The sequence below is a fragment of the Danio rerio genome, chromosome 24 (assembly GCF_052040795.2).
Source record: "Danio rerio strain M-AB ecotype USA chromosome 24, GRCz13ab, whole genome shotgun sequence".
Classification (NCBI taxonomy): domain Eukaryota; kingdom Metazoa; phylum Chordata; class Actinopteri; order Cypriniformes; family Danionidae; genus Danio; species Danio rerio.
Window position 1 is genome coordinate 21,735,001 of NC_141044.1, and position 15,901 is coordinate 21,750,901.

General features: G+C 37.6%; 1 protein-coding gene across 9 annotated transcripts in view; it reads left to right on the forward strand.

Moving 5' to 3' along the window:
- The window catches only part of cspp1a (centrosome and spindle pole associated protein 1a), a 56,036-nt gene that overhangs the window by 21,059 nt on the left and 19,076 nt on the right, over positions 1-15,901 (forward strand). For all 9 annotated transcript variants that reach the window (XR_015524891.1, XR_015524893.1, XR_015524892.1 and 6 more), the window contains 5 exons: positions 1-47; positions 658-801; positions 900-1,007; positions 2,415-2,481; positions 2,566-2,692. The exon at positions 1-47 is cut by the window's left edge and continues 103 nt beyond it. Coding sequence is in view for 6 of the 9 variants with exons in the window: in XM_087309440.1 (XP_087165566.1) it covers positions 1-47; positions 658-801; positions 900-1,007; positions 2,415-2,481; positions 2,566-2,692 (493 nt within the window). In the remaining 3 variants the exon portion in view is untranslated. The remainder of the gene's footprint in view (positions 48-657; positions 802-899; positions 1,008-2,414; positions 2,482-2,565; positions 2,693-15,901) is intronic.

Genomic DNA, 15,901 nt, shown 5'->3' on the forward strand with positions numbered 1-15,901 from the left:
GAGAATATGAGGAGGAGCAGGAGAGGAAGCGCCAGAAAGAGAAAGAGGTTCTTGATTCATAGTTATATCACGCAAATCCCAAAAATGGCCATCCTAGAGGAAGATTCACTTTGAAGTACTGGTCTTGACCCAGATTGAACATATGAGTGTGTTAGGCTTGAAATAGTCTATCCTCTATAGAGTTAAACACAGTTTACTAATCAAGCCTGACACAGAAACTAACTACAATAAATGATGATTCATTATCACTAATAAGAAGCTATTTTTATTGACCATCAGTGGAAAACAATGTTTATGCCTTGGTGTCTGGACTGCTAACATTGACACCACCCCTCAAAAAAATTTAAAAAATAAAATAAAGCAAATAAATGTGAATCTGTATGACTGACTTGGAAGTGAGTAAACAAAACTCACATGAAACAATCACACAGATTCCTGTTGGAATGATTGGCGTCCGCTTGCAAAATGTCAACATTAAATGTCACCCATATCAGGCAAGAATAAACCTCATTGGGTGGTTCTTATGGAAGCTGATATGAGCTTCAGGACTGTATCTGTAAACATTGTACACTGATCAGTGTTTTATATAAGCGTAAAAATTTTAATTCAGTTATTTAACATCATACAAGATTTTCATTCTATCACTGTTTTTTATAGCAAATGGCCAAAAATGAGGAGCTGATCAGGCAAGCAGAAGAGCGTCGTAAAGAAGCGGAGAAAGTGAGGAAAGAAGCAGAGGAAAAAGAGAACGAAGCCGTGAGGAAGAGACTTGAGAGAGAGAAGCAGACGCATGTGGAGGAGGTAAAGGGTGCGCATTATCAAGCCTGTTACATTTGTACATAGGCATACACAAAGCCCTCAAACCAAACATCAGTTTCTCAATTCTTGAATGCCGAAAGGTCCAAAGGGCACCGTCGCCACCTCTGCCAGCATTGCAGAAGAAACTACGCCAGCAGACGCCTAGACCTCCATCTGTAGAGAGCCATCGCTCTTCTGCGACTCTGTCTGTGAGTGACGCACATGCTCACTTCATGCTAGACAACAGTTCTTGAGTGTTTCCTCAAAAATGGACAGTGTTAATGGGTTAGTTCAGTTTTTCCCAACCATGTTTCTGAAGGCACACCAAGAGTACACATTTTCAATCTCCTCCTAATCCAACACACTTGAACCAACTCATCAGAACATTAGAAGGGACTCCTAAACCTGAAATGAATGGGTCAGATAAGGGAGACATCCAAATTATGTACTATTGGTGTGGCTTTAGGGACAGGGTTGGGAAACATAGGGTTAGTTAACCCCAAAGTTGTTCTAGTTACCTGAGTCCTGTGTTTGTCTTTGAAACATAAATTAAGATATTTTAGGTGAAATCTGAGAGATCCCTTTTCCTCCACAGCTGTCAATTTGGGGTGTAACGGATCACAGTTGGTTCGTGATTTGTAAGGATCACAACCCATGGTTTGGAACACAAGTGACCCGCAGATTAATACATATTTTTTACTTGTAGATTAATCCTAAATTTGTAATGATTGCAGAGAGATCGCCTCTCGCGTCATTCAAATCACATGTATGAAAGCAATTAGGCTTTCCTGTAAAATATAATGAAGACGGAAGAAGTTGTGGCAGGCTGTTCAGGATGTGGTGGGTTTCTTAGGTTATTAAAGGTGTTTTCTGTCACTGCTTGTTTAGCCTGCATTAATGCATTCAGGGGAAGCTGCACGATTAATCATTGAAAGATCGGGATCTCAACACCCACGCAACATAAATTATATATGATGGTGATTTCATTTATTCGTTCAATTTCTTTTCACCTTTGTCCCTTGAATAATCTGGGGTCGCCACAGGGGAATGAACCGCCAACTTATCCAACAAATGTTTTACACAACAAATGCCCTTCCAGCTGCAACCCATCACTGGGAAACACCTATACACAATCATTCACACATATACACTACAGACAATTTATCTTACCCCAATTCACGTATACCACGTTTATGGTCTTGTTATATATATATATATATATATATATATATATATATATATATATATATATATATATATATATATATATATATATATATATATATGATAATTTTAATATTATCTATAATATAATATATATGATAATTTCTCAAAACAGTATATTAGCTTGCAGAGAGTAATTGTTCACCTTAAGACTAACAATGCGCACTAACAAAATAAACAACATCAATTTTGATAACTAAGGTTTTTAAATGCTTTAGAAATGTTTTACATATTTATATCAACTAATAAAACTAACAACTTAAACCTTATTTTAAAGCATTATCATAATAATTAAAATAATAATACAAAACATCCAATTATTTTCCAAGAACTGCGCACATAGATAGGAACTTAACATAAAATGACAACTATTTTTCTTTTTCCTCAAACAGATGCGCTCTATGTCAGCACCACATTCTCCACCAGTGCCTGCCCGCAGGAATGAGATCAGGGCTACAGGTAAATCTCATCACAGCCTGTACTGCAGTCATCACAGCTGCAAAATGCACAATCCCTGAACTATGCACTTACATTGTGTTTTAGAGGAAAAGCGCACTGTGATCAGAGAGTTATCGGCCTTGCGTAGGCAGCTGCGGAGTGAACAGAGACGATTGGAGGGACAGTTAATACAGTCCAACAGAAATGATCAACCTCCTCCTGTTCATATCAGGTACATTGATAAACAACTATCCTGCAGATGCATTCAGAACATTAATTCAAGACTACATTGATTTGTGTTGAGCTCATGATCATCGTATCGTTTTCTGTTTTGTGTAATAACCCTTTTGGCCAAGTTCACACCTAGTATTAAGATCCATTTGTGTAAATCCATCCACTAAATTAAGGTGTAAACAAGGTCTTAAACATTTTAAACTTGTCCTTTTTTGACTATTTCCAGATGTGTTTGACAACGTTTTCAACTGTAAATGCTCATGTGGTTGAACCTGTTGAAACAACAAATACTTTCTATTTAAGAACTAATTCTTCAAATCATGTTTTAAACTTGTTAGCTAGAAACTAGTACTGTTCTAACTGTTCTAACACAAATTCAACATTGTTATTTTAAAGTTGCCATAGAATTAATTGATTCAATATGCACATTGTTTCTCTGATATCTACATAGTAGCTGTGAAATTTTGGTAAGTTAAGGAATTCTCCAGTTTTATATGCTCATTTATTACAATGAATGACCCTTATAGACCATTTCACTATGGTGATGTCATTGGCCCATGAACATGTCTTGTTTGTTATCAAACTATTTCATAACTTTAGCAAGAGACAATTCAATCATAACTTAATGTTAAAACTGCTGTCATAACATTATTTATCAATATGTGGCTCTTTTTGAATTTTCGGAAGCTAAAAAAAATTTAAAATGTAAAAGAGGAAATAAGTTGGGATCATTGTTTTTGTTTATGTAACCCTTGGTACACAAATGTATTATAAGATTTAATCAATGGACCAGATGCTCAGAAGTCTAAATTCCTCCAAAGAGAGAGAAGATACAACAGCAGTGAAGGACTCGGACACAGAGGTAAGAATATTAAAAGATTGTATTGTAAAATGTTCACAGAAATATAAAATAAATAAATAAATAAAAATAAATAAATAAAACAAATTCTAGGTTTTTTCACACTTATCTAATGACCTCAATCTTATTTACACTCTCTAATAACACTTCTCTTTCTTCACAGGCTATATCACTAATAAGGTAAGTTAATATTGTTGTTTTTCTGTTTTTCTATTGTTAAGGCTAATATTATATTTTGGTTACTATTATAACAATAATATAATATTAATATGCTAATAACAGTACTATATTAAAGGTTTGCAAGTGTAAGTTAATAATACAATATTAAAATTGTATTATTATTTAACATATAATCAAGATTTCCCTTCTTAAATCAGTTAACCTCTCTCTATAAAGATTCAAAAATTTCAACGAATGAACACTCTAAAGGAACAATGTACAAATAAAATAAAAATGAAAATAAAACATTCACTTAAAACATTTCAAAATGTTCCAAAAGTCCAGTAAAGGTGATAAACTTTCAAAAAGATTCTTTTGCAAAACAACTAGGTTGCAAATTCAGTTCCAGAGATCCAGGATGTTGCACTTGTGAGTGTGTTGTAAATTTACACTCCTACCATGACGCTGAATAGGTTTTACTTTGTATCTTTTCAACAGGTGTATCCAAAGAATCCACTCAATGGGAGGCTCGCCAGTCCAACTCCACAATTAGACACGCCGATGGAAGTTGAGACAATCCAAATCCAGAAAAGAGTTCAAACTTCAATTAATTCGAATCCAGAGCAGATCACATCCAGCAACTGACGTCAATAGAACATCTCACCGATGAAAAACCAGAAGAAGATGCACAAACGAACAAAACAAAGAAAAAAAAAAAAAAAACCTGGCCAAGGAAATCATTCAAAATCAAAATGAAACAAACAGGAAAACTCCAGGTGGCACTCGTGTGCAGATTTCACTCTCAGAGACAAATCTTGTTTTTTTTTCTCTCTCAATCATCTCTGCTTTCCCTTGCGAACACTGAATCACCATAGCAACGGTAAACACAAGCTAACAGACAAGCGAGATTTGTTATTGTTTGGAAAGCTGATCTGCTGCTATAGTGTAAGGCACGATGATGTCATTCTAAAGCACTATTCCCTTGAATGCTGTATAATACTCTATTATAAATTATTTATATAAGTAAATAATTTTAATGTATATTATTTAATCGAGTATTCTGCCAATGTTTTTTCCTCATATTTCTATTTGCTCTATTGCTGTATACTACCCACTAGTAACCTGGGTTACACATTCCCCCCCTGAATTCAGGCACGTCCTCGGGCATGTACGGGGTTGGGTTGTCACTGCAATTGGAAAAGGGTCTGGCACAACAAAGGGCTGATCTCTAGTGAGTATGGGTTCTTCTAACGATGTGGTAAAGGCAGAACTCAGACCTTGTAGTAAGGACTGAATGACTAGTGTCAAGGGATTTCCTAGTTTATGATATTCAAACCTATTAGGAGGTCTACATTGCCTTTTTGAGCGTCTAGGCCCACTGGTATCTAGGTCTTCATCCACTATTGGCTGGTTACTTGAAACATTTCTGACATGAGGATTTTGATCATTAGAATGGGATACATCAACAGGATCTAATTCAAGCGCCCTTCTATGGATCTGTAGTTCAACACTATTTCCACTTCTTTCAGGTTCAATTTCTTTGGGGTCAATATCAGCAGGGTTCAGCACAGGTAAGAAATTCTCATTGACATCATCTCTTTGATTCTCTGTTAAGTCTTCTTCTAGTCTGGAATCAGGTAAGGTTTCTTTTTCAGGGTTCACCACGACAGGGAGTGGTTCAATGGGCTCTGTGCCAGGTAAGTTCCTTACAAGCACAGGACTTTGTGATGAAGGTAACACAGTCGTTGTAATGGATTCCAACTGGCGTCCTGCATTTCTAATATATAGAGAGTCATCCTCAGATTCTGACTGATCACTCATTTGATGTTCTTTGGGAGCATATTCTAGAGCAGAGCTAGACCTAGTTCTGGGCTTACGTTGAACATTTGGAGGACTCATTTCTTCAATTTCATTTTCAGACAAATATCCACAAGGTCGAAGTAAGTCTCTGTGTAAAGTTCGAACTGGACCGGTCTTTCCGTCAGGCTGAACTACATATACTGGGAGATCTCCAGCTTTACGGATAACTACATAGACATCTGGTTCCCATTTGTCTGCCAGTTTGTTCTTGCCTCTTAGCCTCAAATTTCGCACAAGGACTTTGTCTCCCACGTCAAGAGTAGAAACAACCACATGTTTGTCAAATCTGCGCTTGTTACGTTGGGCTACTTTTGCAGAGTTTTTGATGGCAATTTCATAGCTCTCTCTTAAACCTTCTTTCAGATCTTTTACATACTGAGAGTGGGATTTGGTAGAACGATCCACAGGTAACCCAAAGGCTAGGTCGACTGGCAGCCTGGGCTGTCTACCAAACATAAGTTCATAGGGAGTGTATCCTGTTACATCATTTCGAGTGCAATTGTAGGCATGCACCAAAGGCTTGACAAACTCCTTCCAGCATGACTTCTTTTTGTTTTCAAGAGTACCCAACATTTGGAGAAGGGTCCTATTGAATCTCTCCACTGGATTTCCTCTTGGGTGGTAAGGAGTAGTTCTCACTTTGTGTATACCTGCGACGAGACATAGCTCTTTGATGAGGCTTGACTCAAAATCTCGTCCTTGATCACTGTGCAGTCTTTCCGGAAATCCATAATGTACTAGAAAGTTTTCCCATAAACATCTAGCCACAGTCTGCGCCTTCTGGTTTCTGGTAGGCACAGCCACCGCATATTTGGTGAAGTGATCTGTAATAACTAATATATCTTTGGTGTTACTCTGATCTGGCTCTAAAGACAAGAAGTCCATACAGACCAACTCCAATGGTCTGGTAGTCTTGATGTTCATCATTTCAGCTGCTTTTTCAGGAAACGCTTTTCTACGTACACATCTCTCACATGTCTTAATTTTCTCTTCCACAGATGATGACATTTTTGGCCAAAAGAATCTGGTTCTGACAAGGTCAAGTGTCCTCTCCATGCCCATGTGTCCCATATCATTATGGAGACTCTTCAACACTGTTCCACGTAAAGCTACAGGTAAAGCTAATTGATAGTGAGTGCTTTCCTGATCTTGCTTCTTCCTATAAAGCAATCCATCCCTTAATTCTAATCTGCTCCATTCCCTTATCCACAGAGTAACAGCAAGCGACTGGTCTTTTGAACTAGAAGGTTTTTCATTCCGCTTCAAACAATCAATAATGAATTTGAGATCAGGATCCATTCTCTGCTGTCTCTTTAACTCTTCGTTGGACAGGTAGGGAATGACTGGAAGACCATGCTCATTTTCTTGTTCAAACTCATTTGGTAATACATCTGCATGCAGGGCTAAGGACTCAACAAGGGCAATGGAAGGGTTGGAAAATTTGCATTTATCTGAGGAATTTCCAATCTGATGTCGATCACAGATGGCTTTTATGGCCTCTGGGAGGATAAGAGAATCTTCAACTCCAAATTCATCTAAATGATGAAGGGTAAACTGTTTAATTCTCTCTCTCTCTTTCTGAGATGCAGGGTCATCTAAAAACTCACCATGTGGTCGTCTTGAAAGGCCATCTGCATCACAGTTTTGACTTCCAGCCCTATACTGGAGCTTGAAATTGTAAGTGGACAGACTTGACAACCAGCGATAACTGGTAGCATCAAGCTTTGCAGATGTCAGAATGTAAGTTAAAGGGTTGCTATCAGTTACGACCACAAATTCTGTTCCATACAAATAGTCACTGAATTTAGATGTGACTGCCCATTTAAGAGCTAGAAATTCTAGCTTGTGAGCTGGATACCGGCTTTCACTTCTTGTCAACCCTCTGCTTGCAAAAGCAATGACCCGCATTTGTCCCTCTTGTTTCTGGTATAAGGCTGCCCCAAGCCCAGTGGTACTGGCGTCAGTATGCAGAACATAAGGAAGCTTTGGGTCTGCAAATCCCAGAACAGGTGCAGAGGTGAGTTTCTCAATAATCATGTCAAAGGCCTGTTGACAGGGCTGATTCCATCTGTCTCCGAATTCCTTTTTGGGGTCCAGATATTGCTTATTCTTGTTCTCTTGTAGGTGACGTTTTTGAAGAGGTGGATACCCTACTGTGAGGTCATTAAGGGGTTTGATTATCTTGGAATAATCCTGAATGAACCTCCTATAGTATCCAGAAAATCCCAGAAAAGATCTTAATTCTTTGAGATTTCTTGGTCTTGGCCAGGTTTTTAGGGCCTCGATTTTCACTGGATCAGTCTCCACTCCATTTTCTGATACAATATGACCAAGGTATCGAACAGAAGTCTGGAAAAACTTGCACTTTTCAGGCGATAGCTTCAGTCCATATTCTTTGAGCCTTTTCAAAACGTGCATCAGCCTTGATTCATGCTCTTCTAAACTTTCAGAGAAAATGATCAGATCATCGATGAAGACCAACACCTCTTTCCTATTCAAGTCACCCATGCATCTTTCCATCAGCCTTTGAAACGTACTTGGGGCATTGGTAATGCCTTGGGGCATCCTATTGAACTCCCAGAACCCCAAGGGACACACAAAGGCAGTTTTACTTTTGTCAGCTTCCTCCATCTCAATCTGATAATATCCTGATTTTAAGTCAAGGACAGAGAACCATTTCGAACCAGTTAGTGCTGAAAAGACCTCTTCCAGATTTGGCAGGGCATAGGCATCTTTAATGGTTTGTGAGTTCAGCTTTCTGAAGTCAATGCAAAGACGTACAGAATTGTCTTTCTTTCTTACAACTACTATGGGGGAGGCAAAGGGGGATTCTGACTCTCGGATAATTCCAGCTGCTAACAAGTCTTGCAAATGTTTTCGTACTGCATCAATGTCCTGAGGATGTATGGGTCGAGGTCTGTGTTTGAAAGGAGTCTCATCATTAAGCTTTATTCGGTGAGTGACTTTGTTTGTATGTCCATAATCTAAGTCATGCAAGGCGAAGACTTCAGGCATGGAATTTAATTGATCCATTATTCGTTTCTTCCATTCAGGTGTCAATGGGGAATTTTCAAAGTCAAATTTGAGATTGGAACCAGCAGAAAGTTCTTTATTCACAGTGCTGGAATTTACTTGCCCACTCTTTATTACTTCTTGGACTGCCCGCATTTCAGCAATTATAGTTCTGGGATAAATGGTAATGTCGGTCTGAGTTTCATTCCGTAACACAACTGGTAACTGTTGATGCCTTTTGCTGGGTAAGGAATGCAAACAGCTGGCAACTAGCAAACCACCAGGTAAAGCGGGCGAAGTTGGTGACTCTAGAGCTACACATTTCCCTACATGAGGACAATTAACTAGAACATGTCCATCAAGAACCACTGTGCATCCTGCAGGTACTACCTCTGGAACATGTCCCTTGAATTTGATACAGCCCACTACATCAGCACTTGCTTGTTTGTATCTTGCTTCTAACACTTTTTGCACTGCACGGTAACCATGGAAGTTAGATTGAGGAAAGGAAGCAGATTGTTGGACATAGTTGTTGTAAAGAGCATCTAATGAATTTGTGCCAATTAGAACTTGGGGAGTGTTCATCAAATCTGGGACTATCAGGGCTAAAGTGGGCACTTCTGTCTCTGTTCCAAGGAACTCTCTGGGAAACTTAAGAGTCAATTCCACATATCCAAGATAAGGCACTGTTTGACCATTTGCCCCTTCCACTTCCAGCAAGTTATCCAATGATTTAAGTGGACAATTTGATAAATTCTCTTGATAAAATGACCAGGGAACAGTAGTTACTTGGGACCCTGTGTCCAGAAGGCAGGAAACTCTTTTATTACCAACAGTTATTTGGGCAGTACACTTCACTCCCACTAATCCTCTTGGTAAATTTCTCAAAAGGGGTGCGTCACATGCATTTTGGTTGAACAATTGTTTACGTTTCTCAGGGCAATTATCATTTCTTTTAGTCTCTGTATGCCCCTCTACAGAGACCATCCTCAGTTTAAAGGATTCATGATTGCTACTTGTTGGGTATCCCACTGGGCTTGTCGCTCCCTTAACTTGCGTTTTTTCTCAGCAACTTTAGTAGGGTCAGGAGCATTACTACAGCTGCTGGCAAGATGACCATCTTCCGCACATCTAAAACAATACCCCGGACGAGGTCTACTTTCAGGTAGTTTACTAGCTCTGTAACAATCTGTTGCTCTAGGTTCAGGCAGCAAGTTTCTGGTGCGGTTTCTATACATATCAGGGGCAGTTAGTTGAACCTTTAAATCAGCAATCTGTCTCTTTAAGTCAGCAATTTCAGTTGCTTCTACATCACTTTTAATTTTTGGAGTGGCTGTAGTTTGCATGGCTGTAATCTGTGCCTGTAACTCAGTGACAACATTTCTCAGCTCACTCACTTTATCTGGTTTTGCATTTTTTTTCTTTTCTTTCTGGCTTGAAGGCTTTCGCAGTGCAACAACTTGAGCTTGAAGTTCACACACTTGCTTTGCGAGAGATGTGTCAGTTTGATCATCCTGCGTTTCACATTGGTGGGCAGATATCTGGTGAGCTGACAGTCTGGATTTCGAGGGGGCAGGATAGTGTTTATTTAGCCCTAAATGTTTTCTCATTCTTTCTTCTTTAGAGGCATTTTTATCTTCTTCTGTACGGATAAGTACTACTAATTCTGCAAATGAAGGAGGAGTGGCTTTTTTCCTTTCTAATTGAAGGTCAGCAATGAGGAAACTGTCCCAACAGCCGCGACAAAACTGCTTTAGAAGATATCGGTTTCTCTCTTCTTCAAATATCCCACCTCGTCGAATAGCTGTGCTTAAGAGAACTTGTAATCTGTGCAGGTAAGTTGAAGGCTTCTCACCATTGTTTTGGAAGCTATTCATAAATCTGGCTAATAACTCATCTCCATCTTCTACAGAGCCATATACAGACTCCAGCAATTCTAGATATACTGCAGGTAAACTGTTTGGTGGGACATGTTTAACAATATCTGCAGCAGGGGGAAGCAGACTGTCTATGATTTTTCTAGCTCGATTTAAGTCAGATATAGAAGGATCTGTCAGTAGGAGATCAACACTGGCACGCCAAGTGTCAAAATCTGGCTCATTAACAGGTCTAGGAATTTTTCCAGAGAAAGATCGGAGGCGAAAAGAGGTATGGTGCATTGGAGCTGTCTCATTTGTGCGGACAATGTGCTCAACTACTACCTTTTGCACGCTAGGAGGATCAATTATATCCATGGTAAGTGCTGGATGGGATGACACTGTTACTGTGGGTTTAGTACTTCTATGGTTAAGGCTTTCCTTGGACAGGTTTTTTGAATTTGTTGACTCAACTTCATGAAATGGTGAAATTCTAGATGAAGGAAAAGCTGTTTGTTCAGTAATCATACTTTGTGATATGACTGGGGACAGCAGTCTATTTGGTGAACTGACTGTGCTACGATCAAGTATTTGAGAACGTGCTGCATTTGGAAATTCAAGCTTTTTATCCAAAACAGGTAGTGACTCAGCATGAGAAGGACCAAATTTAATCTTCAGTAACTCTGTTTGGAGTACTTCCTCAATGGATTTCCCACTAAAACTAGCAATGTTTTGCAATTCCTCCAGATATCCATTAGTAGCACTATCACTAGCAATATGGGGGTAAACGCAGCTTAAAGCACGTACCATGAAAGTGGTACTTGGGTTTGACATACTAACTACAGTTAAAGGCAAAAGAGGCATCAATGTTTTCATCGCGGAGTTATGTGTAAACTCTATGATAGCATGTCGATGAAACTCACAGTCAGGGTCATCAATGAGAAGATGTCGGTTAATACTACCATATCTTAAAAGCCATGACTCTAAATCTGAGTCTATCTCAGTCAGTGTCATTCCACCCACAATCACTGTTTTTGAGATATCTACATTCTCTTTTTCTATGATATCCATGACGTTAAAGTTCTCTCCGATTTGTAATATTTATAGTGAACTCGAATACTGTAATTAGACACTGTTGTTGCAATCTCTCTCCTGGCTGGCTCGCCACTTTTTGGTATGTAACCCTTGGTACACAAATGTATTATAAGATTTAATCAATGGACCAGATGCTCAGAAGTCTAAATTCCTCCAAAGAGAGAGAAGATACAACAGCAGTGAAGGACTCGGACACAGAGGTAAGAATATTAAAAGATTGTATTGTAAAATGTTCACAGAAATATAAAATAAATAAATAAATAAAAATAAATAAATAAAACAAATTCTAGGTTTTTTCACACTTATCTAATGACCTCAATCTTATTTACACTCTCTAATAACACTTCTCTTTCTTCACAGGCTATATCACTAATAAGGTAAGTTAATATTGTTGTTTTTCTGTTTTTCTATTGTTAAGGCTAATATTATATTTTGGTTACTATTATAACAATAATATAATATTAATATGCTAATAACAGTACTATATTAAAGGTTTGCAAGTGTAAGTTAATAATACAATATTAAAATTGTATTATTATTTAACATATAATCAAGATTTCCCTTCTTAAATCAGTTAACCTCTCTCTATAAAGATTCAAAAATTTCAACGAATGAACACTCTAAAGGAACAATGTACAAATAAAATAAAAATGAAAATAAAACATTCACTTAAAACATTTCAAAATGTTCCAAAAGTCCAGTAAAGGTGATAAACTTTCAAAAAGATTCTTTTGCAAAACAACTAGGTTGCAAATTCAGTTCCAGAGATCCAGGATGTTGCACTTGTGAGTGTGTTGTAAATTTACACTCCTACCATGACGCTGAATAGGTTTTACTTTGTATCTTTTCAACAGGTGTATCCAAAGAATCCACTCAATGGGAGGCTCGCCAGTCCAACTCCACAATTAGACACGCCGATGGAAGTTGAGACAATCCAAATCCAGAAAAGAGTTCAAACTTCAATTAATTCGAATCCAGAGCAGATCACATCCAGCAACTGACGTCAATAGAACATCTCACCGATGAAAAACTAGAAGAAGATGCACAAACGAACAAAACAAAGAAAAAAAAAAAAAACCTGGCCAAGGAAATCATTCAAAATCAAAATGAAACAAACAGGAAAACTCCAGGTGGCACTCGTGTGCAGATTTCACTCTCAGAGACAAATCTTGTTTTTTTTTCTCTCTCAATCATCTCTGCTTTCCCTTGCGAACACTGAATCACCATAGCAACGGTAAACACAAGCTAACAGACAAGCGAGATTTGTTATTGTTTGGAAAGCTGATCTGCTGCTATAGTGTAAGGCACGATGATGTCATTCTAAAGCACTATTCCCTTGAATGCTGTATAATACTCTATTATAAATTATTTATATAAGTAAATAATTTTAATGTATATTATTTAATCGAGTATTCTGCCAATGTTTTTTCCTCATATTTCTATTTGCTCTATTGCTGTATACTACCCACTAGTAACCTGGGTTACATTTACATCCCCCAAAATGGTCTATAATAAAAGCTTGGTTTGTTTTAACCATATTAAAGCTTATCAGTTCACTCCAGAAAAATCACAGTAAAAGCTGAGTGATCTGACACGATGCATAAATGTTTATTAAATACATATTAAGCCTAGTTCACACTACAGGATTTTAAACATCAGCAGATCGCTGTGCCGTTCACACTACATGACTTGACTTTGTGTCTTTTAATCTCTGTGGTGTTTACACTACGCAACACAATGTGAATGATCCACAAGAGGGGGGCCACACACTACATGATCTGACAACAACTCATTCCCCAACAGCTCATTCAAGCTACTAAACCACAGCCAATGAAATTTTGAGGGAGGAGTCGTCAGAAAAAGCTGAACACTATTGGCTGCTTGTGTGCTGATTACATCACTGACAGCGTTTCAAGCTTTGGAGAAAGCATTTAAAAACATCGTCAAATCAGCTGATTTATCAGCAGATTAATCACTCATCTGCAAGGTTCCAGTGGATAGATACACAGAGAGTTTTAAATTTTTGTAATTTTATAACTCTTTGAAATAAAAATAACATATTTCTAACACCCTGCCGTTTTCTAACTATTAGTGTATTTTTTTCTGACATTGTTATTTTTTTATTACAAAACAGTAAAGAACTGAGCATTTCTGCCTTAAATTACCATATTGGTTAAAATGACTGCATGCATGTCTAATACTTTTCGCTGTGACTTTAAATATGTGTGCATTTTCTTGCCTAGCAACTTCCTGCTAACATAAACAAAACTTTCTGATGGCAAAAACATCAATTTACTTCAGATATCTTTCAAAAAACAGCATATTCTGGCAGTGAAATAGCTCCTGTTTGAAAGTGAAAATGAAAGCCAAGACCTTTAAGTGTTTTAGTATCTTAACTACATTTATATATATATATTATAAGATGATATTTTTAGGGTAATGGTGTCATTAAATATGATGCCAAACATTCAAAGCTTAATTTTAATATCTCAATAATAGCTTTGAATGTAAATATGTTGTGACAATATGGCGTTTCATATGAGAATGGTCAGAATGAGCAGTATGGTAATTCTAAGTTACAGAATTCTAGTTCCACTGTTAATATAGCCTACTCTCATGCCTGTGCTAACGCAGAATGAAGCGAGTGCACCAATGCCCATTCTGACCAATCACAGATGTTTCTGCTGAGCTCCTGAACACACAGGCATTCAGCTCATGCTGATATGCTCTCTCATTGACTGCAGCTCGTCACTACATCTGACCACACGTGGGGTTGAGTCGGCCGACTGCTCTGGAATATTTAGCATGCTAAATGTTGGATTTCCGTCTGTGAGGTGTCGGCGACACATCAGCGAGCCTCGTTGAAGCGTTGTTCGGTAGTTCACACATGAAGAGCGGTGAGCGCCGAGCACCCGCAGATTTCTTTCCGATCACAGCCCGATCTGTCGGCGAGCTTGTTAACTTCCAAATCGGGCTCAAATCAGGCTTAAAATCCTTTAGTGTGAACTAGGCATTAGTGGTTTACATGTGTCTGTTGCCTCATTACAAACACATGCATGTATTTGTGTTAATTTTGTCAGTTTTAGTCTTTAGTCTAGTTTTAGTCTTAGTCTTTTGAATAAATTCCATCTTAGTTTGTCATATTTTAGTCTTCTGAATCATTTTAGTTTTAGTCTAATCAATTTTTAAAGATTTTAGTCAACTAAATCTACTCTAGATTTAGTTGACTAAAATATATTCGGTTTAATTTAAGTGTAATTTATTTAAATATTGTATACATTTAGTTATACAAAATATTCAAACTCATCAATATTCAATATTCGTCTAATTAAATATAGAATATACCTTTTGGATAGAAGACCAACAATTAGATATGCACTGTTTATTTATATCATAAGTATTATGTAAAACTATGTGTCTGCAAGAACAGAAGACTACTGAAAATGCAGGATATTGTAATTATTTAGCAAACCCTTTATTTTTAAGTGGTAAACTATTGGTCTTTTTAATCAATCTATTGAACAGATTTATGCAATAAACAATTTTAAGCCCTTTCAAAGATTTAAAGTCCACTTTGCTGTGTCAGTCTATAGCAAGCTTTACTGTTGTAGTTGGTGTTACAGTACATGCAGATGCTCAGTTATAACACTGAGTAAATAAGTAGAGTAATGACATATGACTGGCAAATGATAATGTGTTTTCATGTAAAATGTGCACTTAGCCCCATGGCTGTTTATTCGCATAGAGGAATTCTAAAGCGAAAATGTACTTAAAAATAAAATTGCACTTCACTTCAAGGCAGTTTCATTAAAATGCCACTCCGTGATAAGCGGAGATTACGGCTCTACACTATCATTACATCCTTACAGTAAGAAATAATCGCATTGCTGAATGACATGCTGAATGACGCGTTTTTGTTTTGTGGTGGAGATGCGCTGTAAATGGCTATTGTCATGACGATCGTGGCAGATGCAGACTGCGCATGTGAACCTAGCGCGAGTTAGATCAGAGTTAAAGTTAGCTAAACTGAAGTCGCAGCTAAAATGAAACACATGAGGAAACAACTCTTCACGAAAATGAATGCCATGATCATATTTTACCGATGTAATCATTTTAATGTACAATCTAACAGAGTCAACTCTCTAAAGGTCAGCAAGAGGCTAAACCGTTTCAGTTAAGCATAAGGACACACTCAAGTAAATAAAGAAGATAGAGTTTATCATACTGTAAATTTTGGGATGATTCCCGGGCATGCTGATGTCGCTTTAGATTTGTTGTTTTTATAAGCTTTTACCTCCCCATACGGTTTATGGTCTTTTTGTGTTGACATCTAATTGTGAATCTTCTTTTTCTCTTTGCTGTTGCC